This window comes from Hippocampus comes, unplaced genomic scaffold (assembly GCF_001891065.2).
Source record: "Hippocampus comes isolate QL1 unplaced genomic scaffold, H_comes_QL1_v1.1 scaffold1, whole genome shotgun sequence".
In the NCBI taxonomy this organism is placed as follows: Eukaryota; Metazoa; Chordata; class Actinopteri; order Syngnathiformes; family Syngnathidae; genus Hippocampus; species Hippocampus comes.
The window spans coordinates 3,793,925-3,820,112 of record NW_017805010.1 but is presented as its reverse complement, the minus strand read 5'-3'; the positions used below and the strand labels follow the sequence as shown (position 1 = coordinate 3,820,112).

At 40.5% G+C, this 26,188-nt stretch overlaps 1 protein-coding gene across 1 annotated transcript in view; it reads left to right on the top strand.

Annotated features, from left to right (window-relative positions):
- The window catches only part of agrn (agrin), a 264,537-nt gene that overhangs the window by 108,792 nt on the left and 129,557 nt on the right, over positions 1-26,188 (top strand). Inside the window, exon 5 of the mRNA XM_019862967.1 lies at positions 21,237-21,452. Within this exon, the coding sequence (XP_019718526.1) occupies positions 21,237-21,452 (216 nt within the window). The remainder of the gene's footprint in view (positions 1-21,236; positions 21,453-26,188) is intronic.

The following is a 26,188-nucleotide window of genomic DNA, read 5'->3' as shown; positions in this document are numbered from 1 at the left end:
GGAGAACTTGGTGACAATGCGGATGAGGTTGCAGATAGAAAAAAAACAATGTCGCAGTTTCAGTCGCAAGAGACATTTGATGCCTCAGATTTCTGAGGTTGGTGTTTCGAATCTGGCCTCTGGCTTTCCTGTGTGAAGTTCGCATGCTCCTCTTGTGCCTTTGTGGGTTTTCTGTGAGTACGCCGTCGTCGTACCGCATTCCAACAACATGCATGATTGGTGTATTTAAGACTACAAGTTTGTTGTGAACGTGAGTGTTGAATTGTTATTTGTTCCCTTGCCTTTGGCTGGTGCCCGTCTCTCACACAAAAACATCTTAAAGCTGCTGGCTTCAAAAATACAAAATGAAACAACAACAAAAAATATGGGTTAAAATACTTATTGCCGTTGACATAGACATGCATATAGCAGTTTCCTGTCAAAGGTGATGTAAGAGACTCCAGCTGACCCACGAACCTAATGAGGATTGTCAGGCTCTGAACCAAACCGAATAATGTTTTGCATTCCAGAAATGCAGGCTCAGACAAAGTGCGATAACAAAAAATATTTATTCCAGACCAAGTACAAACTGAAATCGCTGGTCACAAGGAGCCAGGAAAAAAAAAAAAACAATGCATAAAGCAAAAAGCGCTTGCAACGGCAAGGTGCAAGAGCACACCGATACACAAACAAAATATCACAAGTCCAATAACGCGAAACCAAAGATCGGGCTCGATAAAAAGGAGTAATGAAAATACAAAGTTCAATGACAAAAGGTCAATAATCTGACAAGAGACTAAGCAGCTTGGCAGTCCTTTTAATACATGGCAGCCTTTGATTGGTAAACGCGGAACGGGTGCGCCTGCTGGAGGGAAACGCCTTTCACGACAGCTGGGGCTCTAAACAAAACAAACAGACAGACATGACAAGGATAAGCAGGATAGAAAAATGGAAGGAAGGATGGATGAAGTCACTAAGGAACCAATGGAACGATCCATCCTACCAAGATTGATAATGCCACTGACTGTTTGTCATCATCCATTTAAAAAAAAAAAAAATCTTTTGCTTATCCCTCAGAATGCACACAATGGAAACAGCCCGAGCTGCATTTGAGTTTGCCCAATTTTGAAGTGATTTGTTTGTATTTCATCCATTGCTGTAATTTCCTGCGTATATTTTCCATCTCTGGCTCAGGCATCAACCCTGACCTGCTTCAGATTGGTCTCGCATCTGAGAAGGAACAGATCGGTCGAAGCTGTTTACCTGCCTGCCTGTTATTAAATACTATTCACTGATGGGCGCAAGAATATTAGAAGAGGAATAGATCAGACTGAAAAAAAGAATGTGACATGTGTCCATTCATCTATTCATTAGCAGACTGACTGAAGATTGAAAGTTGATCCAGGAGGGCTTTATTAAAACAGTCTTGGTTAGCATTCGTGTTATTGAGCAAAGCCTCAATTTACACTCGAACAAATTGAACAAAACCTCCATACTAACTCTCACACACAAAGTGAGGTTCAAAGGTCGGATCCCCCCCACCCCTGATGTCACCCCCTATAATTTCCAGCCCAATTTCCAGGAAATAAATGGCCTCATGTGACACTCAATTCTCCGCTTATTGGTGAAACATGAATATGGAGCAGCCCCTGCTCGAGAAAAGACGACACACACGCACACACACACACACACACACACACACACACACACACACACACACACACACACACACACACACACACATGCACTAATGTCTGACCAGTCAAAGACCCCCGCACAAAACCAGCTGGAGATCATCTGCTGAGAGGTTACAGACGTTGAAGAGTCTGACCCTACCCATCCTAATGCACTATTCATGATGCCCTTTCCATTGGTCCTGCCGCTATTATACCCAGGCAACACACATCATGGACAGTGTCTTAGGGCTTAAAACTACATCCGCTGTTTCGTGTGTTTGTGTACAGCGTGTGCACACAGCAGTAAGTGCAAACCAGCCAGAATGAAATGTCCTTCCAGTGACGAATACACAGATAGAAGGTTAGGTGGGCTGAATGCGCAATGATTGTCAGTGGGTGGTAGGTGAAGGATGAATTGAAGGCGGCCGAATGCACGGTTAATGGATGGATGGGAAAGAACTGATGAATGATGGCTTAACGAATGTATTTTCTGGGCACTAGATGTCATGCTGTACGTTTTTGTTGACTGTTGTGATTGGATTACGTTTTGTTTCATGTTTTGTGAAGCACGTTGAGTTTCCTTGTGTATGAAATGGACTCGATAGAGAAAGCTTCCTTGCCTTGTCCTGTTATGTTTGCCCTGTGTTGCTTTTGTCATCTCTCCTTGCTCATCCGGTTTTTATAGTCACACGTGTTCATCATGCCGGTCCCTTGTGACAACCAATCAGCTCTCCCAGCCTATGTTTTTTTTTTTTTTTTGTGAAATCATTTTTTTGAATCTTCATCCTGCTTTGCCCCCCTGCTACTCGACTCCTCCACCTCTGTCCACCATCACCGCAAAATCCCACAACCCGTGACATTTGATAGATGGGATCTTGACGGCTGGATGAATGCATGTCGATCATGAAATAACAAGACCGACTTAATGGATACGGCGAACAAAACTGATGTGACGGATTGATGGCCATGGGTCGACGCATGAACGGTTAGTTGGTTTGTTGGCTGAATGAATGGACCGTTGGATGGTTATGTGCTGTGCCTCAGCAAACGTAGCACATGCACAATAGTGTGCTCACTCACTCTTGTTATTCTTTCACCAAGGTTGTTCTTACTGCTCGTTTCTTTACCATACAGATATTTATACATTCACAGCCAACACATCTCACCATATGAATTGGCCTATATTTAGTACATAACTGATTCTGCTTAATGCATGCTGGCACTCCATTAAATGGAAAGTGAATCCGATGCAGTCTTTGCTTCAAGACCACTCTGCCAAGCAGTGCGATGACAAACACTCAACGCACAAGCATCAGTAAACCATTAACTGCGGTCCTCTTGTTTTACCTCCAAGAGCTTTTTGGAGGTAGTGTCGATGTCGGAAGAAATAGGTTCCACTGATATATAAAATTTGGCTTTTCTCTGCTCAAAACTGTTTTGCAAAAGAAGTGTGTCTGACATTCTTAGCTTTTGTATGAATAAAGAGTGTTCATTGATGCTTTTGTGTGCCTACTCACAAGTCTTTGGGTTTATAGCCATGGCACAATTGTTTTCAATTCAATATCATGTTCATATTAAAGTTAAACTGTGAAGTAATTTTTAAAAAATGAAATATGGCGGCCCAGTGGTGCAGTGGTTAGCGCGTCGACCTCACAGTGCAGAGGTCGTGGGTTTGATCCCGGCTCCAGCCTTCCTGTGTGGAGTTTGCATGTTCTCCTCGGGCCTGCGTGGGTTTTCTACGGGTACTCTGGTTTCCTCCCACATTCCAAAAACGTGCATGGCAGGCTGATTGAACACTCAAAATTGTCCCTGGGTGTGAGTGTGAGCGCGGATGGTTTGTTCGTCTCTGTGTGTCCTGCGATCTTCTTTTTCTCTACTTTTCTCTTAACACCCCTTTCTGAAGCTGTTCCTTCCCCCCAGAGAAGCCAAATAAAAAGCAAAACAACGAATCCTTTGACATTCACCGAGTACATGTCTCGTTTTATTGTATTTGATAAAAGTTAGCCAAAATGATATCTTGACATTAAAAACATTGTCAGACAGCATTTGTCAATAAATTACAAATTACTTTAGAACTCACTAATACAGGTTTAAATTGAAATGTATTCGAAAGATATATTGTACGCCTCTTGATTGCTTTTAGGACATCTTTGAGTTTAATTTATGGAAAGTGGGAGCCCAAAACAACAGTGTTGCATTTGTATTTTTGTCTCTGTTGTGTTGCTGCAGATCTAAGTAGCTTGACCACTTTCGCGACTGCCTTTTGTTGTGTGCCACATCCATTTAGCCGCTCTATTCAGAACAAACTGAATAGACGATGTTCACAGTTTGAACTCGGAAGGTGAAGCTTAAGAGGCACTGGCAGTTCAAATCGTGTTAGGCAAGCTGTGAATGTATGAAGGAAACAAAAGGTTCACACAGAGGTAGGCGTGGCAATCCGTTTTTTTTTTTTATGACTTAAAAAAAAACCCGTGAGCTTTGGAATTGGATATTGCACGGTAAAGTTCAGGCAGAGTCCAAAGTGTCCCATGAGGCCTCTACATATGTTGAAGCTACCTAATTACAGGTGAACAAATTCAGCCTTGACATGATCCCTCTTGAAGTGCTGAGAGAATGCAGTGTTTTAATCAGACTCAAGGATGTCATTGCTGCCCAGCATAGTAAGCGCACCTTCCTGGGGAATCATATAGTCCGCGATAATCTCTAACTGACTACTTTCCCATTCTACGAGATTCCCTTTATGCAATAGACGACCATAGAGGGTGAGTGTGTTGCTCTAGAGACAATGAGCAACATTTATCTGAGCCGCCATATGTTGAACATCGCGAGGTGAGGCATCGCTCAGCCAAAAAGCCTTTAATAGATGAAACATTGCTGACATGTATTTTAAACGGATGTCTCGTTTGCATGCGATGCGCCGCTCTGCTGCACATTAAAAGTGTTTTCCATATAAATTGCTCAACCTAATGTATGATAGATAACCTCTGAAGCAAAAAACGTGCTGAATGGGAAGGAAAGGCGTCCGCGAAATGAGCCAGTCTCTATTTCACATGGGTGTGTTTATTTGTACATTTTATTGGACTGGGAAGTTACGATTTAGAGCAATTTTTATATATGTCATGTACAGTATGTTAGCAGGATTTCACAACCAACAGATGTCTACAAAAACTTTATCAACATACCATATGTATTAATAATACATTTTAGAATGGCTAGAAATTATTCAAATGACTTTCACAATAAAAAAAAACAAAAAACAGATACTGTTTTATATAAGGGCGGCACAGTGGTCAACTGGTTAGCACGTCGGCTTCACAGTGCAGAGGTGCAGGGTTCAATTCCCGCTCCCGCCTTCCTGTTTGGAGTTTGCATGTTCTTCCCATGCCTGTGTAGGTTTTCTCCGGGTACTCCGGTTTCCTCCCACATTCCAAAAACATGGATAGTAAGTTGATTGAACACTTCAAATTGTCCCTCGGTGTGCTTGTGAGCACGAATGGTTGTTTGTCTATGTGTGCCCTGCGATTGGCTGACAACCAATTCGGGGTGTCCCCCGCCTACTGTCCGAAGACAGCTGGGTTAGGCTCCAACACACCCTTGTCAGGGGAAATGGATTAGAAAATGGATGGATGGATATTTGATATAATTTCTACATGAAAAACGAAATTTTCATGTTTGTTAGTTTGTATCCATTCAAGATATTTTCTATCAAGCAAAAATGTTGTCAGTTTACTTTGCATACCAATAGTGATCAAAATGAATAGTGTCCGAAAAAAAAATCCGTTTACTTCATCCAATAACAGCCTGATCCTCGACAGCACTGAGTGAGAATCTGTTTGTTGAATTCTTCTAAAACAGCAAAGCAGCCATGTGTTCAAGCATTCCTTAGTATGGGGGACATATTGGAAGTGGATAATTAACAAGCGCAACCACGGGCAGAGACACATTCAAAGACAAATGGCAGTGCCTAATGACAACGATATGCATGCGCTAGCTAAAAAAATAAATAAATAAATGTCTTGTTGCCCCGGGTAACCGAACGGCTCTTCTAAAAGACAATCTTTTCTATTGGCACAGTTGAAAACGAATTTCTGTGAGAGAGCGGAAAGCTTTTTTTCTCTTATTTTTTTCATTATTTCCTCGTGAGCAGACGCACTTAGTGAAAAGAGCAATTTTAGGGGGGGTTGAGCAAAGAGAAATAAATTTAAAAAAAACTGCATTGTTAAATATTATGCTGTTGCTTGTGCTGTTTATGGTATGAATTAAACAGACAAGCTTTCACACTGCTTTTGTGCCTTGCATGTTTATTTATTTTTTGGGAGAGGATTTAGATGGAATACATTAGTTGTAGTTTCTATATAAAGAAAGGGATGATATTTTTTTTTTCGTAGTCCTTCATCCTCAGCAATAAAACTGGCTACTTAATTTAGCAACATGGATGGGACAAAATATTTCTCCGTAAGATGCAGTGCCGCCGACATACAGTGAATATTATAACGATTTTATTGACTTAGTAACTTTCTGCCGCCGTCTATTAAAACTCTGCCTTAGTAACTTTGTAAAGACGCAAGTTTCCCTCTCTGTTGATTCCATTAGGTGGTGCAGCTGTATGTAATATTTTCACAGTCGAAAGTACTTTGCTGGTCATTGGCCAGCTTTCCCCTCCGAGGTGTCACACCAACATCCAGTCCCTCGGGTCAGATTTTGACTATGTATCTATTTGTTCAATCTGGCTGCTCACGCTGTAAGTCTCTGCAAGTGTGTACGCGAGAGCGCCAGTGCAGCTGCCCGCACAGAGCTGTGAACATAGCGGTGGCATCATGTTGCAGGTCAGGATGAGCTAAGCGCTCATAAGAGAGAAAATGAAGACAAATGAGCTGAGTGGTGCTAAACACTCTCCCATTCAGTATCATATTCCAAACTACACACGAACCCAAGTTGTACTTTTTGGGTTTTTTTCCTCTCACAGAGAAAATATCACAACAAGCACTCCCAGCTTACTAATGAAAATCACGAAGGGTGGCCGTTTTTTTGAGATACTTTTGTGTCATCCTCAATTAATTCAACAGCGGCCGCTGGTAGCATCTCGCATCGCTCCAACGCGACGCTTAAAGCCAGCAGTGTGTGTGCTGAATACTGTCAATAAATTTAAATGCACGCCCATTCTCTGTCCCTTGCGGTTACCCATCCTCTCCAAAGTGTGTGTTTTTGTAAATTATGTACGCTGAAGGCCCTTAAGGTACCTCGGAGAATAAGTTCAGTGTATTGGATATGCAGGGGACGTTGCATTTTGATTTTTGGGTGAACACAATTATATGCTACATTCAACTTTCAGGGCTGTTAACTGAGAAATAGACTGAGATAAAAGTTTGCAAAGAATGACAGGGGTCCACAGTGTGGCTTTGCTTCTATGAAAATCACTTCCGCTTTTCTCTATTGGCCTATTTGGAGTCCTCAATTTGAACTGGTTTAAAAGAAGAGGTCAATTTTTCACATCTCCATCCCCCTGGTCGCTGTTTTTATTTTCCCTGCGCAGAAGTCGGTGAAAGAGAGGGAGAGGGCGAACAAAATGAAGTGATTTGTAGCCACATTGGTTGGAGCTATTGATCAGAGACCTAAAGCAATTGAATGAGGAGGTGCACAGAAGGGAGGTGAATTATGGGGCTCATTGGAGGCGCCTCTACAACTAGGCCAGCCGCAAGACTTCCAGACAGTTTTCGTCACGTTCCCCTTGATGGAGACTCGATAGAAACCGAAAGAGCTTTCTGCGTACCTATTAGGCCGTATTTACTACCAAGTATTGTAGTTTTCGTTGAAACATTTTGGTAGATTGTGCCTTTCCGTTGTACTTTCTAAAAGTTCCATACCATGTCTTGGTGCACCTCTGATGGGATGGATACTTTATAGGCACTTGAGATGCTTAATTGGTAGAAAATATTCCTTTATAAATATAAGAAGACTCTCTTTTAAGTGACATTGTCAAAGAGCAACGTGTAAATTTCAGACAGTGCCAAATACAATAAAACCAATTTTCATTCAAAGCAATAAAGTTAGATTTATGTTATATACCTCACCATTGTCAACGGAATGTCAACATTAACAAAGAGACTCACCTTTAGCATTACATTTTCTGGCATTCCTCCGAGAAAGGTGCATGGCGATCATTTCAGAAGTGCTGGCGGGGGGGCATGTTCAAATTTGAACGGATTTGGAATCTGATCTACTAAATGGCTGCATACCAAATTTTCCATGTTGTTGGCGCGCTTCATGCAAATTGATCAATTTAGCACGCAATGTGATCTCTCAAAGTGGAGACGAATCACGCTAGCCGAGCAACCATGATCACAACATTTCGTATCTTGAGCACTGAAGCTTCTAAAAGATTTTAAGGGCTGACTTGGAGCCAGAAACAAAGGAGTCATCACCTATGACGAGACTGTTTTCAGCTCTTCCTTGTGTCGGGGTTATGAAATATGGTGACCCGCTCACTAATTGCTCAATTTATTGAGGGGAATAATCATTAGAATTGCCGATCATGACAGAGTCACTCGACATTGTCCCTAACGTTTGCACCACCTATTAATTTGTCATAAATTGGCTGCATTACCCACGTGTAATGCAACTGACATTGCTTGTCTGGAAGAATGCGTGCACATTCTTTTCTTTTTTTTTTTTTGTGCCTTCTCCAGGCTTGTTTCTGAATATTTTTTTCAGCTCTGCCATGTCCAGCACGTCTCTCATGTGCTGATTGATCTTGTGCCTGTGTGTACAGATTGTTCGTGATGCATTCAAGGTCCGCTGAGAATAATGTAATGACAAAAGGGAATGAATTGTTCTAACCCCTGTCAACTTTGCCTATGAACACGGGTATATACAGTAATTTATCCTACCGTATTTTCGGCACGCTAAGGCGCTTCGGAGTATAAGGTGCGCCTTCAGTGATTGCCCTATTTTAAAACTGTTTTCATATATAGGGCCAAACACATTATGAAATGCATAGAAGAGAAGCTACAATAGTGGCTGCGGTTGCATTATACATCCACAAGATGGAGCTACGCTAAAGGGAATACAATACAACACAGCTTTATTTATATAGAGCTTTCACAACCGCTGCAGCTGTAACAAAGCGCTTTACAGAACATTTAAAATACTATGTCCAAGAAAACAGAATATTAATCCATACATAAGGTGCATCGGATTATAAAGCGCACTGTCGGCTTTTGAGAAAATTGAATGCTTTTAAATGTGCCTTATAGTGCGGAAAATACGGTAACTATATAATCATTTTTCAGATCAATTTTGTAAAACTGGATAATTACATGTGGCACACAGCTCATGGCACACTAATTTGCCCCAAAACGATGTTTGAGCATCTCTCTGAGGTTTAGCCTACTGAATTCTACCACTTGGTGGAATGTTTTTGTAAGTCAATGTCCATTAACTGCCGGATCTCAAACCCTCCACTTCTTTTCTGGGGCCATCAGAAGGTTACTATGTCCTAATACCTCTTTTCCCATATGGTGGTACTAATGCACAAGTTAGAACCATTTCCTCTCCCAGCTCTCCTAAGTGTTAATGAGTCTGTGTGCACTTTGTTGTGCTGAGGCATGGCGATGAGGACCATATGGAGGAGGCTTGCCTCTCTCATCTAGGAACGTGGACGCTTCCTGGCTTGCCATCCAAGCCCTCTCCGGGTTTCCTGTGAGATGCATCCTGCTGCCATCTGCTATTGATTTGGGCTTCCTCCAAAATTCCAGGGATATCAAAAAAAAAAAAAATTATATATATAAACAGAGCCCTGATATGCCCAACGCTGGAGCCGGCATGCAGGGCTTAGATTCCTGTCCAACTCCTTTTTCAAGGAGAGTTCTGATGGCATGGCTTCCCTCTGCCAAGCGTCAATTGGGCAGCAGTCACTGGAGGGAACTCTTCCAAAGCTCGATTCCAAGTTGTTTAAATATTTAAAAAGTAGTTCATGTCATGCAGCAACGGTCTCCAAGTTACTAAGTTTGAAATTGGTTAAGCTTCTGGAATTTTGGTATGATGTCTGCATGTGTCTGCATCATTATCTTCGTTTCTTTGCATCTATTCCCTGCATGTCTCCAAGTACTGTATGTTGTTCCTCATTAAAAAGTGTTCCTCACACTCGCTCACTATGCCTGTTTGTAATTGGAAAGGGTGAAAAATAAATAAAAATAGAATACCCAAGGCGAGAGACATCGAATGTCCATCAGAGGTCTTTGTGAAGATGATGTCACACTCAGTGATGTGAACAAAGCGGCACTCTTTCTCCTCATCATAGCAGCTCGGCTGAATAATTGCATCCAACAGTGTGCCGGCAGCAGTCCTGGCTTCCTTCATGCATATTGCAGACCCGCAGAAATCAGTTCTGTGGCTAACTGCTGCTGAGTTGGAGCAGCAGATAGGAGGTGACAGAATCGGGTTCTGTCATCCATGGCTGCATTATTGATAACGTTTGGAAAAAAGACACGATGGAGCAGGACGACAACAGAGTTGAAACTATTTTTGGTCAACTAGCTCTGTTCCATGGTAGTCCAACGACATTGTTCCAATTGGTCTGTAATAAAGATGTCCCGATGACATTTTTTTTGTCCAATTTTTTTTTTTTTTCGAATTAACTTGTACCAACGTGGTAACTTTTTATAAGGCTGTAAATCAGATTTTCAGCCCATAGCGTTCAGCTGAAAATCACATGATCCGATTGGGACAACTCGAAAAGATGAAATGTGCATGTGAAGTATTATAATCATGCATTTGAATTTGATTCTATAACGTAAATCACAGGTGTCAAACTCAAGGCCCGGGGGCCAGATCTGGTCCGCCACATCATTTTATGTCGCCCTCGAAAGCAAATCAAAGATGTCAACTTTCATGATGCTTACTAAAATCTTGACCAAAATTTCAAATTCTCATTTGTAATAAATAAGAGTGATACTGTAAGCATTTTCTTGTTACCAAACCCCTCATTACAGGAACTTCAACAATCGGTGAATAAACTGTGATTCTTGACTTCTTTATATGGTGTCAGCCAAAACGGCCCTCCTAAGGAAACTATAATTAAAATCTGGCCCAGGACAAAAAATGAGTTTGACACCCCTGACGTAAATCATAGCGATTACCCAGTGCAGTGAAACGGGGTATATAATTTTAAGCGGTCTTTGAACGTTTTTTTCCTCATCTAGGAGTACGTAATATACATATTGTTTTCCTTAACCCTTTCTGGGGCAGCGGTTACTACAGTGGACAGCGTATCGTGTTATCAGGTTCAGGGTGCACGAAAGGGTTAATCCTTGTACTTTCAGGATTCCATAAGCAGAAGACAGACGCGTTGTTCGTGTGCATTACTACAGCATTAATAATTGCAATCAGTATGACTTTAATTAAGGAGTTGTCTGTTGCTCATTGAAGACGTATTGCCGCGTGTCTTATGCTTCAAACAAACTTTTTTTCCCCCCCCTTCCATACATAACAAGCCTGATTAGGCCAATGTTATTTGCTGTCAACAACTGTCATATTTCACCGCTGATTTATGAAGACTCAGCATCTGCTTGCTTCAAAGACTAAAAAGAACAATAAATGAGGGAAGAGATTGATGTAGCTGTCGGGCATTTGCTTAGGTAACTATTTTATTTCTCCTGTTTTCTGCAAGGTGCTCGGCTATAAATTATGTCTCCTATTTATTCGAGCAATATTCCATTTGAGGATGTTTGTCGACGTTTGATTTGAAATATTTTGTTTTATGAGGAAATGATGAAAATAGAAATGAACAGTTCCAGCAAACGATCACATCACAAAAACTTGAATAAATGAACAGGTAATGTGTTAAATTTTAAAGCAAACAAGGGGACGCAGCTGTGATGCTGCATGTAAATGGAATAAAGTGCCAACCGAAATGAAGTTAGCGCAGAGCGTAAATGCCTTTAAACCCAGATTAAAAAAAAAAATAAGAATAATGCTTTTTTTTTCCCCAAGCCTTTGATTGAGGTCTTTTGAAAATGTTTAAATCAATTTCGCAGGACTGTAATTTTAGAAACCTATTTTTAATTTCTTTACTTTTCTTTTAAACATCTTTAAATCTTTTCATAAGGGGTTTAAATGTTGTCAATCTTCGTTCTTTTGTAATTTTGATAAGCTATTTTTGTTTGGAAATGCTTCTGGGTGTCGTGTCTTTGGTGGTGTGAAGCACATTGAATTGTCTTGTGTATGAAAGGTGCTCTACATATAAAGCTGCCTTGCCTTACCTTAAGTAACATTCGAAATTATTACTAAGATGTATCAAGAAACATATCTTCAAATTCACTTTACTGGATCTTAACACAAAAACAATCATGCACTCAGCCTTGACTTGAGTAACAAAGGTATTGTGTGAATATTTCTTGTAATGCGGTTGGCTTTACACACGATGATGTGCCACGGGTTTTCTATATGCTCCTTGTTTCTTTGCCTCGTGTTTTGAGCTGCACTCCATGCCAGTGGGACATAATTAAAAGAAATGAAGTCGCATTAGCCAAGGGAGTCTACAAATAGCAATGACTGGATCCCAGAACAGGAGCAACAATAGGAAACAACGTTAGCATGGGGAAATGACAAATCTGGGTTTGTTTTTAAAAGGTACACAACATCCTAACAAGCGGAGTTGCCTAATGTATGTAGTCGAGAGATGTCTTATTGGTGTTTAAGCAGAGATGTATACATAGAGGCATAATGATCTGCTTTTAAAAGTTTATGGCGACAGGAGACTTCCTTATTGCCAATTCATTTTCTCACCCATGTTTCCCTCTTTGCCGCATACCATATTCTCCTAATACTCCTAATGAAGTTAATGTCCTCTCCTCCTTCTCTGCCATCCCCAAGATTACTTCACATTTCCCTAAATTGCCTTACTGACTGCAGTGGTCTGGTCTATAGCCTGTGCTTGCGCAATACAGGGTCTATTGTTTGGTAAATGTGTTCATCCTGCGAATTAGCCGAGTGAGAACCAGATGGCTCATTTGTGAGAGTGGGTGTTCGAGTCAGGTACGCGGGTGGAATTGTTTAAGTGGCACCACTATAAATACCTTGCTGCGATCTGCATAGTTAAAAATGGTAGGTAATTATATTAAAAATTTAACCTTAAATTTATCATAAACTATGACCCCTCCCCCCTTAAAAAAAACAAGCAAAAACAATAGAAAACATTTTAAATTCATTTTGCAACAATACCCTTAAAAATAAATTAACAAACAAAAACACGATTGGAAAAAAATGCTCCGAAGTGCAAGGACTCTGGCATGTACAGTCTGTCGTTGCTTTCCAACTTACTACATTCCCATTAGCCATTTTATTACATTTTTGACATTTTGACTTTTTTAAAAAGACCGTATGCTAAACTACCTATTATCTTGAGTAGGGCACTTATTCGCCCTCACGTTGAGCAGTGACACATTGATCAGCTCTTTAGGCAATGGAGACTTCACCATGCCTACTTGCAGTAAATAGCAGAAGACACATAAAGTAGTCAATGGGTTTATTACCACCGTCTATTTGTGTCAGAGACCGTATAAGTGGTTTAATGCAAGCTTTAATTTTCAATGAGAACTCTGTTTCACCATTTTTAGCAGGACTGAGTAAATAAATAAAGTATATACTTTTTAAAAAATCATTTGACGTCGCAAGAAGTCAAGATTTCCAAGGTGAATCGGTTTTCCCGAAGAAGATTTGACAATTGGCGCGGCGCCATGAAGATGCAGAAGTAGTCAACCTTGACGGTTGGTTGTGTGATCTAAACCACCTGCGCGTGCACAATGGAAAGTATTGCTTTCCCAACTGTATGATGCAAGTGGTTCTAATTGCATCACCGGCCGTTGTCATGGCAACCTTTCCCCTCACTGCCTCAAGTTTTCAGGCACCGTCACTAATAGGCATGCCGCTTATAAATAGAAGGGCCAAGACAAGAACCGTTAAAAGAGCCCCTCTGTGTTACTTAGCATCAGCTGGGGAAAAGAAAAATAGAGCAGCTCCATTTATTGGGCAGTAAGTGGAAGATGTCCCTCAGGAGTGCTGGAGTATAATGAATTTACACTCATTCAACATTGATGCAACGTCACTTTGATGCCACTGAGCTGTGTCTCCCATCGAAACCCCATCCACTCTCATACTCTGATCTCCTGTCTTTCGTCTGGTCGTTCATTGGTGTTTGTGTCATTGATCAAATCTGGGGGTTCACATCGACACATTTGCTCTTTGTGCATTGCTGCCCATGTGCTTTCGCTATTTGGCTGTAGTCTTGTCTCAGCTCATGACGTTTTATTATTTATGACCATCTTCACTTGCTTCCTTTGGGTATTCTCAAATCCTTTTCTGATTCGCTTTGAAGTCTGACAGAAAACGATGGAATCTTTCCAAGACCTGGCATGCACCACTGACATTAAAACATTTAAGGGCCAACCTTTCAAGCTTTAAACAATCATAGGTGGCAGAGGTTGGACCAGCCAGTTTGTACTTACTTTCAGATGTTAAACAGAAATAAATGTCTGACAATTATTCCATACGCCTGGCCGTCACGTATATCAGGATCAGTTTTATTCAGCTTTAACTTGTTTATGAATATATAATGGGGCATAATATGATTGACGAACGATTTATTGTTTTGTGATCTTAGACAACGCGACATTGATTGTCAATGCTGCATTTAAATTTTTTTAAAGCATTTTAATCCCTTTTAACTCACGAATCACAAGCGACATGCTATTTGTGGACAGCTTCGAGCTGGTAAAAACGTTTCTCAGAGCCACATCACACGGTTCTTCCTGCTTTCCCAGCTACTCCCAAATGCTAGGCGCTAAGCTAACTTGTGCTGCGCCATTACGGGCAGCAGCTAGTAGTCAATTCGGCCACGACTAACCACTGTGGGCTACGAAAATCACAAAACAAAACAACAAAAAAGTTGATCCCGCTGATTTTGACAGCATGACTTTTTAAAACCGTGGTATACCTTGATATCGCTAACCGCTCCATTCCTACATACAGCTAACATTAGTTGATAACAATTTAAGTGTGACAAAGATGGAAAATTGTGTACAGTTGTGAACTTCCTCACAATGCTTCTGTCACTACCTTCATAAATTAATAAACTCTGACTAGAATTGAGGCTTTCCGAAACACGTCTTTAGATGTTTTCGGTTAACAGAAAGAATGTTGGGCAACTGGGATCGGGCACTGGAGCTTACATAATTTCAACCAGTTTTCCATTAAAAAAAAAAAAAAACGTTAATGGAGTGTCCTCGTTTTGGCCATCCCATTCATGTTAAAAAAAAAAAAAAGACAAAAATGGGCATATTTGTTTTTTCACAATACAGCGACAATATATTTGTATGTAATTGTGTTGTCCACCTCGATTAAATTTGATAAAAAAACAAAAAACAAACATAGTCAATGTTTTCTGGCTTCCAAAACACATGAAACCACAGGGGAGACTGTAATCTTGCTGCCAAAGGACATTATTGCCAGTTGGAAGCAAAAGAAATTCATTTCAGAAAAAGGCACAACACTGGTAAATTACATAGAGGATACAAACTGTAAAGTGGAGCTACATCTCACACTTTTATGAAAATTGACAGAAACCATAAGTTATTGAGCATGCACAAATCAATAAACTTGAATGATGAATAAAATAATGTCAGGAGATTAATGGCCCACTGCACATATGTGCTTAGAAGTATATTTACACACAATACTATCGTCGTCGTTCTTCAAATTTCCATTAACAATAAAATAAAGTATTGTATGATGCCATTTGAGCCAGAAATGTTTGTTTTTAAGTTTGGAACATACCGAATCAGCCCTGGCTATATGTATGGCGTTAAATTATACATCTTTCCACAAGTGTGTCGTGTTTTAATCACAACAGTGTTATCGCTTCTCTTTCATGACTCATTCTGTCGATACTTAAGGCGCCATCGAGCCATCATGCTTAATGGATGAGCCTCAACACCTGGAAAAGATGTTTGCTCGAACAAGTACAAACTTGGACATGCTGTCTTTCTCTGCAATGGGATTTTCTTTCTCGGCCTCCAATAGAAAAGAAAAAAAAAATAGCAGCATGGAAGTGAAGCTTGTAACGCTGCAGGGCTCAAGGGAGATTACGTTACACTCTGTGAGTGCATGGAAGAGCAAACATGCATGCGCACACTCATTTTCGCTCGGTAAGACCTTTGGACAAAGAATGGCAAAGCTTGTATTCACACTGAAAATGGTTTGAGTTTGTATTATTAATCAATAGCGAGCAAAGTGTAAACCCAGCACGGTGCAGCCATCCAGTCACAGCAGACTCTGTCGTCACAAACGCACACACACTCAGCACACAATACACACATACACACATGCTCACCAAACACTCATTTAAAATCCAAGCACAGCTCATGCTGTCAACTTTGCATATATTTCGATAATCTGAATCCATGTACATTTCTTGCCTGTGCGTGTTTGCATTCTGCACTCCTCCTGGGTACAAGGGAGGGTTACGAGTTCGTGATTTAAAGTCAGTTTACATTTTTCTGCCTTAGCTCTGGACACTGCAGTAATATTGTCCAGTCTTCACTTCGCTAGTGGACATGACATTACAGCCACCTAAAACAGGGTGACCAGATTTTCAAAATTCAAAACCCGGACACTCCAATTTCGCTGAGAATCGAATACACATTAAATTCTCATCAGGAACTAAACATAAATGTAATCACAAGTTGGGTCTGACTGGCAATTGCGGCATTCGGCCATGAGAACCTCCATTTCAAATGTTTCTCGTTCGGGTAGGGCGAAAACATGCCTCCTAGCTATTAGATTCGGATTGAGAACGAGAACGCAAATGTGAATGTTATAGTCAATAGGAAGGAATTTAACAGTAAAATTCCTTTTTAATTGCTTCATTGTGTGAATCATCATGAAAAACTGTTTGACTGATGTCCTGATGGCGCAAACATTTGATTTTATTTTATTCATCTCAAACAGGCATGAAAATAAAAACAGCACAACAGAGGAACAAAGAGGGAAACTGGTTGACTTGCTGACTGGAATAAAAAAATAAATGAATAAACGGGAGGAGGTCTGCGTTAAAGTGAGACAAAATAATGGCGCTGGCGATATCTGCGGACACTCAGGACCCAAGGCTCAAACCTGAGACTGTCTCGATTAAACCGGGAGGTCTGGTCACCCTAACCTAAAGGGAAAAAGTGTTTATCCTTTATGCCCAATACTCATTTTTCTCATTTCAGAATCATATTTGGTCATCATGTACACTGGGTGGATGATTGCATTCATCGTGCAAGGAACTTAAACATTAAATTACAAACCATGCGATTTTTGTCGGTTGAATGGACAAGGATGTGAGACTTCATAGACTCTTAACCATCAATCAAGTAGATTTGTTGTAGAAGTAGAAAACGCTGTAGAGCTTTTATAAACTATGCATGGTGTATGAGTACCCATTCTTGTTCAGCCTGTTCACATGAAAATTCAGTAGCATCATCCACTCAGTCATACATTGCAATCAGTCCATAACAGACATAATTCTACTGTTTTTTTTTCTCGAAACAGCTGGATTCTTTATTCTAAAAAGCAATGATTATTCATATTAATATGTCCTTTTGTGGCAGCTATGGTTGTTGAGTAGAGAGCAGACGCCCACCAAAACCCACAAGATTTCAGGGTAATTCATCCACCCGTCCATTGTCTGAACCACTTATCCTCACGAGGATCGCGGGTGTGCTGGAGATGAATTAGGGCAGGAGGCCGGGGGGGACACACCTTGAAATGGTTAACAGACAATCCCAGGGCACACATAGACAAACAACAACCGCTCACGCTCAGATCTCGGAACAATTTAGAGTGTTGCATTAACCTACCATGCATATTTTTGGAATACGGGAGAAAACTGGAGTACCCGGAGAAAACCCACACAGGCACGGGGAGAACATGCAAACTCCGCACAGGAAGCAGGAAAGACAGAGCCCAGAATCAAACCCACTGTGCCACCCTGTAAGGGTAATCATGTTAAGATAGTATATAGTTAGTTTTTTTTTTCAGATTCCTGCTGAAACTGCAAACAAAAAACAAACTGCAAATTATTTTAATCCTACCACTTTAGTGGAGGCAAGCATAGTGTTTGCCGCACACTATGTTTGTCGAGTGTTTAGACAGAAAAAGTTTTCTGGAGTGTTTTGTTCCACATGTGGCAAATCAGTGCTGGGAAACAGTCTGATGAAAAGCACGTATGGCCACGTTTGTGTATTTTATTTTTATTTCATTACAGTGGTACCTCTACTTACGAAATTAATTGGAGAGAGATCGCCCAACTGGTGAATATTTTTTCTGGGTGATTCATATTTACGTAAAGCGATCGGAACACCTCATGGTCCCAGGGGCGAATGACGAGGATGCTGCATCAACACCTATGTATCTATCTGCACACATAGACACATATGGTAGAGGTCCCTCTTAGCCAATGGGATGCCAGGATGATGCTCGGTAGTAGCCAATGGCAGCGTAGCTATAAGTATGTTGCGTTCAGGAATCTCTGAGCTGCAAGGAGCAGGCCATACCGTATTTTTACCTTTCGTATCTTGAAATTTCTTTCGTCACAAGAGGCAATATTTTCCTGTTGAGGCGTTTCGTAACTTGAAAATTTCGTATGTAGAGATGTTTGTAAGTAGAGGTACCACTGTATATGATTCTGTTTTATAATATGATTTTGTTTAGTGAAAAAAAAACCCTGTAACCCTGGACGGGAGAAGCGGGAGAACGTCGACGGATGTATGGATGCTTTGAAACTGATATCTTTCTTCCTCCGGGATAAATCCACCTGATCCGTTTTGTTCACATTCTTTACACATTCCCAAAGATCACCTGTCAATCAGAGTTCGTCAGAGCCAGCATATTTCGTGTTGATTGTTGATAAAGTTTTAGGGGCCTTTGTTGTTAGCAGTGGTGTTGCTGTTTAGTATCTTGTCTGTTTGTGGATCCGGAAAGGAAACACAATCATCAAATACATGATCTCCCCCAGGAAAGAACTACATAAGTACGCAGTTTGGATATTCAGACCGTTGCATGCACCTGATACGGTGCCTTCTCTTTGACCGCGTCTGCACCTTCAATGTCAGTCTTTCTTCACTCAGCTCAGCTCGAGGCTACAGTCGGGATTCAGAGCAAAACACTGCAGAAGAAATTTGGCTGGGAACCGTCAGCCTTTCTCTCCAGGTGGTGGGTCAGCTGTCAGAAGAAAATCGTCTTTTTTTTTTTTCTCCTTAGCCTTTCATCATTTCATATGATGATTGTTGTATCCCTCTTTGGCTTCGTCGTTCATCCACCTCGGAAAGTTGTTTGTGCGCTGATCCCATATAAAGTTGCATTTGAAGCACACTAAACATATCAACATGGGCTGTAAATGGTGTTTGTTTCTTTAGCTTTGACGAAGTTATGACATATTTTCACATTGGGGAAACAGTTTTAATTAAACTGATACAACTGGACCCTGATTGTTTTATTATGGTACACTGCATACCAGTGACAGGTGGTGCATTTCGTGCAGGGCCTTTCGGTAAAGTAATTCACCTCTTAAAACCACCGCCATCATGTCGCAATCACTATGTGTGACATTACTGAGAAAGAGAGAGAGAGAGAGAGAGAGAGAGAGAGAGAGAGAGAGAGAGAGAGAGAGACATTTTGCGTATTTGACAATATAGACCAGTATGACTAAGCAGGAAGCACAGCTAAACCTTTATCTTCCAGTACATCACCTCCAAATAAGTCCAAATCTTGACATTACCAGAATGCAGCTCACAATCAATAAGCAATTCCATCAATGTTCATGACTTTGGCACTCTGCTTGCATCACTACTGTTGTTACATATATTAAGACGTTTCTTGACTCCTAAACTCTCTTTATGTTTTGTTCGTCTCTCATTCAAACGTGGCAAATTTTCACCAGGAACTAAATACACGGAATTTAATCGCTAGTCAATGACCAGTGACTAGCGGTTGTGTTATTACTTTAGCTAATGCTAAATGCTAACTTGGTTGACAGTTCAATGGCGCTAAATGAGTCAATGCATTCACCACTATCTGCCATATTTTGAGTTCACACGTCTCTCTCTCTCACACAGACACACACACACACACACACACACACACACACACACATGCGCGCGCATACACAAAACTTTTTCCTAGAGACAAAAGAGAGTGAGCTCAGGTAGCGGTCAATCATTCTCCCACTGAGAAGAGTGGACATGTCTAAACACACACACACACACACACACACACACACACACACACACACACACACACAAAAACTATCACTCTCAGGAAAGAATAAGTTGCCTTGAGGGAGAAGGTAGACTGTTTGCACACAGATGGCCTGTGTTTGTGAGCGCGTGCGATGTGTATCAAACTGTCGATCTACTTTAGCAAAACCCAGCGGCCGGTCCAAGTGCACATGCCGGACTGCTTGAAGTCTCGGCCTGAGGGCCACTGATAAGAAGTGGCTATCTGTGTGCAAGTAGGTGTTCATGTAACATGTTTCATGTTTTGGCTTTGTAGACTCTTGTGAGTGGGAATTGGTCCCAGTGAGTGATGATCAGGTCAGGCACCTTTGAGAGTGTATTTATTTTTTGCAAAGACGCATCGCCAGCTGGCTGGCAAGAGGCCCTCAAAGTGAGTGTGTCGTGCCACCAGCTGGAGCTGCCACTACACGGGTCAATTAGTTTCTAACTTGGTGTTTTATGTTCACACTACATTGAAGCACAAGCGCATGCACATGTTGTAGTCTGCCTGTTTGGTTTATGTTCGCAGCAGTGTGTCATTTTTATATCTGGTCATGAAGCTAAGGACAAAGTTGGGAGTGTGGCATTGTTGTTTTCACAGTTGTCATTGCTTCATGTTTGAATCCCTTATTACCTCTGCCCAAGAGATTCTCGTCACTGCTGGTTTGTTTATTGTCGAGATGCAACGATGAATCAACAACCAGTTGGTTATCAAATTAACCAATGATTCTTTTTGAAAAACAATTAATGATTTTGAGTCATAGAATTGTCCAAATCCTCAAAATTTCAGCCTCTCGGCAGTTTTTTTTTCAGATTTTTTTTTATTCCTCTATAAAAGCAGACTGATCATTGTGTCGCATCAAAAAAAAAGACAGAGTTATAGTTAATATCTCTCTTTACTTGGGAAAACAGTGATCAACATGTTTGCTTATTTTCTGACATACTGTGCACCACACCAGTAAACGAATCATAAAACGATGACAGTGTTGTGGTTTTAGAGTACATTTTGCTGAACAATGTAACAACTAACCTCACACGCAAAATATCCTGAACAGGCTCCAATGTTTTAAATAACATCACAACTGTGCCAACATTAATGTGTTAGACTAATTGTTTTTGACACACTAGGAATGTGAAGATATCCTTTTTATAGTATTTTATTGCAATAGGTGATTATAGGACACAGTTATGTTTTACAAAGACCTTATCACTCATTATATGAATTTGTACCAAATCATTCCTAAGACCGACCAAACTGTCTCCTATTCAGGCTGCCGAGGGAAGTTGTGTGGCTTTGGCGCCGTGTGTGAGCGAGACCCGAACGACCCTGCCAACGCAGAGTGCGTCTGCAAGAGAGGCGAATGTCCGTCCTTGGTGGCGCCCGTGTGTGGTTCCGATTCGTCCACCTACAGCAACGAGTGCGAGCTGGAGAAAGCCCAGTGCCAGACCCAGCGACGCATCAAGGTGCTGCGTAAGGGGCCGTGCTGTAAGTACCACCGCCGGGCCAACAATCGACAAACCAAAACTTTGCATTTAACAGAAGTAATTTTGTGGTTACCGTATTTTCCGGATTATAAATCGCACCAGCCATAAAATGTATAATATCAAGGAAAAAAAAAAACATATGTCGCACTGGAGTATAAGTCATATTTTTTAGGGACATTTATTTGACAAAATCAAACACCAAGAACAGACATGGCATCTTGAAAGGGTATTTAAAATAAAAATAAAATAGAGAACAACAGGCTGAATGAGTGTACGATATGCTAAAAATACTGTACATGACGCATAAACAATGAACTGAGAACGTGCCTGGTATGTTCACATAACATAAGAGTTATTCAGATAGCTATAGCATGAAGAACATGCTCACAAGTTTACCAAACCATCACTCCAAACCACTAAATCCAATGAAATCTTGTCAGTTTTAAACAACTCCGCCAACTCCGGAGGCAGAAGATGTGGCACTTCCTCTTCTACGTCGCTTACGTCATCATTGATTTATCAGCACAGGCCTAGAGCGCCCTCTTGTGGTTTAATGTGAAAATAACATGTAAAATAATCATAATATGTCAAGAATTTCACATATAAATCACTCCAGAGTATAAATCACAGCCTTGCCCAAACTATGAAAAAAAACGCAAAAAAACTACAATTTATAATCCGGAAAATACGGTACTACAGTAATATTTGTGCGGACACTGAGGCAACATGGGACGTCCACCAATATTTTACATTAGTTCATGCACGTTTGCAATGGCAACAACAGAATCGCTCTTCTTCTAATTACAAGCTACAGTATGTACTGTACTTATTTTGACTGCGTATGAACAATCACAGGCTACAAAAGTAGGTACACTGAAACTCTAATACCGTAACATAATCGTGTACAAGAACCAGGGGCGTGCTGACCATCGTGCATTTGGGGAAAATGGTACGATTGCCAAAATACTGGTTGACAGTTGCGAAATTCATTTCGCATAACTGAAAGACTAATTCTGTTGGATCACAAACATCAAGCAACGTCTGATTTCTATTCGGCCCTTTTTTTTTTCAAATTTATATTTCATTGTATATTATTCCAGTTGCTGTTTTTTTATTGTTTCTTTAACAGAAAGCTTTTTGTCCACATCATGCGTATGTGGCCTGTACATGGGAAGTCAAATTAAATAGCATCTAATTTCAGGCAGTAAAATAATAATATTGTGAAAATTATGGATTTAGATCTGGCACTTTTGATGGTGGAGAACATATCGTGATTTCCTCCACACCACAGGTCTCTGAGTGGCGCTTAATTGCTTGTTATTGTCACCTTAATGAATCCCCGTTGCGATCTGTCCGAACAGCACAGCTTTGCAGTTCTGTCTTTCTCCCAACAAAGCAAACTTTTCAATCTTTTCCAGTCTCCTTTTCATATATTTCGCCACTATGTAGACAAAACCAAAGCTGAGACACCACATGTACCCTCAACACACCGAGACTACCGTTGCAATGTTCTGTCGGCCTCACGTGGTCCAACCAGTGTGGTTCCAGCGCTTATTCCAAGGGTAGGATTACATTGCAGGTTGGCTTCTGCTACTAATAACAAGCTCGGTGAGTGGTCACCGCAGGCGAAGAGGAAGCGAAGGAGATAAAAAGGGGCAAAGAATGGGCGGGCCGAAGCGGCAGGGCCACGGAAGAGGGAGGTTAGAAATAACATTGAAACGGGCGTAAACTGAAACATTCGCCGTAGATGGAGATGAAAGAGCCGACCGATGATTGAGGAACCACCGAGTAAAACAAAATAAAAATAAAAAAGACTTGAAAGCCAAATCTGCATGTGTCCCCTGTGCAGCAGGAGCAGAACAATTACCGCAGGCAACAAACAGCATGTGGTCACTGCGAAAACAGTATAAATAAGCACATCAATTCTCATGATGATAATGATGATGGTTGTCTTGCTGAATTTCACTTAGGGATTAAAATGCTTGTTTTGAAAAGGTCACAATTAGAGCGGAGGGAAAACAGACAGCCCTTATTGCCTCAAAGGCCCCCCTGACAGAACTCAGGTGGGGTTTTGAAGACATTTCATGGTGAACGTGAATAGATACTTCACTTACGTTACCTTTTCATTTCAACTGATGTGCACTGGTTACACTGAACACATGGCTGTGAACAGAGAGTAGCTACATTACAAATGCAGTCAATGTTGCCAAATTAGCAATTTGGTTTGATTACATTTAATGATTTTTCTAAATGCTCCAGTGACTTTAAAAAAAGTGTCTAGTGACATTAATTTTATCTAAGAAACAGGCAACCCCATGAGCAGAATCATTTTCACATTCCTTTCTGTATGACAGGATAAAGGCCCAGTCGAAGGCAATCATGAAATCAATCGTGCTGAAAATTTGCAAATTGCAAAAGCAGGTTTTTTCTTTCCCAACATGTTGAACAACTTTGACCCGAGGTATGTGCTAACAAGTCATACATATTTGCTTCACCTGTACGACTCTATCCCGGAAAAAGATATGCCTGGAAAAAACAAAGAAAAGTCATTTCTCCACGAAAAGGAGGGGAAAAAATCATTTGAAAGTCAGCAATGTGACTTTTGTAATAAATTAATAAATAAATAAACAATATCTGAGATTTTATTTTATTTTGGCCAATTTGCATCTCAATTCGAGTTAGCTATTGTTAGCTATTGTTTGTCATTGAAATTAATTGACATTCTATTAAGCTAACCTGCTTCAGGCCCTAAATATGGCAACTACTTTTTGTATTATTTGTTTTTCACAAACAATTATAGCACTGTATTGTGTAAAAGAATATTAAAAAAGAATACAGGAGAATTTAAACAAATCAACTAGTCTTCAAAAGCAAAATTTAGCCGCCAGCAAGTGTTTCATTTTTGTATTTCCTTTTTTTTGTCATTCAAAAGAAATGTAAATTGCACCAGCGACTGCTGTGAGTCTTTTTTTTCCGCAGTTCACTCGAGCAGTGTTGTATCTGAAGCTTTTTTGACTATCTTGTGACACAAAGCAAAGCAAAAAAAAAAAAAGATCAAGTGACAGATCGTGACATGAAAAACTAAGTCAGGGCACTCAAAATTCAAGTCTATATTTGTGTACATACTAGTTAACTAGCTCATCATAAATCCATCCATCCTTTTCCAAACTGTTTGTTGTATGCCACATTAAATCTGTTTTGCGAACGCAGACAATGCTGCATTGGACGCAGTCTATTTCCATGGCTTCTGAAAGGGAAATTGATTTCAATTCCGGGAAAAAAATGACCTACAAAAATGATCTGTGTTTGACTTCAGTAGGTCTCCTTAATTTGCTGACCAGTTGGCATCAATCTGATTTCCCTTGAATTCACCAATAGTCTCACTGCCGATGTCTGCGTATTTGAGTGAGAGAGTAAAAATAAGTGTTACTTGGAGGTCATGTGACGCCAAGCGCTTCTTAGCTCAAGACGGGTCACTCTGCTGGAGATTATAGCCTTTCGGGCCTCATCAGCAGCGTAGATCAGGATTATAGAATACGGAGCGTGCACAGGGTGAACAATCTGACGGACTGAGGTGTATTCCAAGTAACCTGTCAGTTGCATTACATTGTAAAATGTCCTCATCTGCCGGTTCGAAAGTGTTTGGCAGGTTTTCATGGAGGTAAATGAAGTGGCAAGATTTCTGACAAGCTGTCATGTCTGATTCAAATCAACTAGTCAGTCTTTTCTGCAGCGCAGTCACCAAAGAAAATGTGCATTTTTCCGCACATCGTCACATTTATGTTTAGAAGCAATACATATGTAAGGTGCCTTAAATACAACTTTTTGTGCTTCCAGGGTTTTTTTTTTTTTTGTGGACAAAACAGCAAAATTATTGTAATTATATTACAAGAGCAATGATTGATTTATTCATCAACTACTAATCGATGACCAAGTGAATTAATATCAATGTTGTGCTAATCGATTAATCTGCCTCTGAAGAGCAAATATTGTCAGATTTCTGTTGTGCTCCATCAAAGTAAGTGGATTCTCATGTTCATTAGAATAAAATTATTACATTTAAAAATAAAACATTTCGAAGCATCTGCTTTTGCTTTTTTGAGCATTTTTGGCAATTTTCTGACATGCCACGGTCCAAACCAGGAACTGAATCATAATTTGAGCATTCTCTGCCTTGTCAACTTGAAATCATTTCCTGTTTGTAACAAAAATTTGATGAAAGAAAATGCTCAATTTCCATAATTGAACATTTTTCATCAAATTAATCCAACAATCGACAAAATAATCAACAGAAAAATCGACTATGAAAATAATGATCATTAGCCCGAAATAATTTCGCCCGACCTTAATGTCCAAATGTAAACATAACCAAATGACAGCAAAATGTAGGCTTTGTGTGGCAGAGTCTCATGATTTTTGCACAGCACATCAACTAAATTTAAGAATTAGTTGGCAAACCAGAAATCCGAGTACCCGGAGAAAACCCACGCAGGCACGGGTTGAACATGCACACTACACACAGGAAGCCCGGAGCTGGAATTGAACCCTGCACCTCAACACTGTGAGGCCGAAGTGCTAACCAGTCGACCACTGTGCTGACGAAGAATTTCATTTATTCATCTTGAAATGAAAATAATCGGCAAGTTATATAATGACTGAACTCTGAATAAAGTCAATTGAAGCAGTTGAAGAAGAAAGCATGACAAGTTTTGGGAGGAATTATAATATGCAACACCT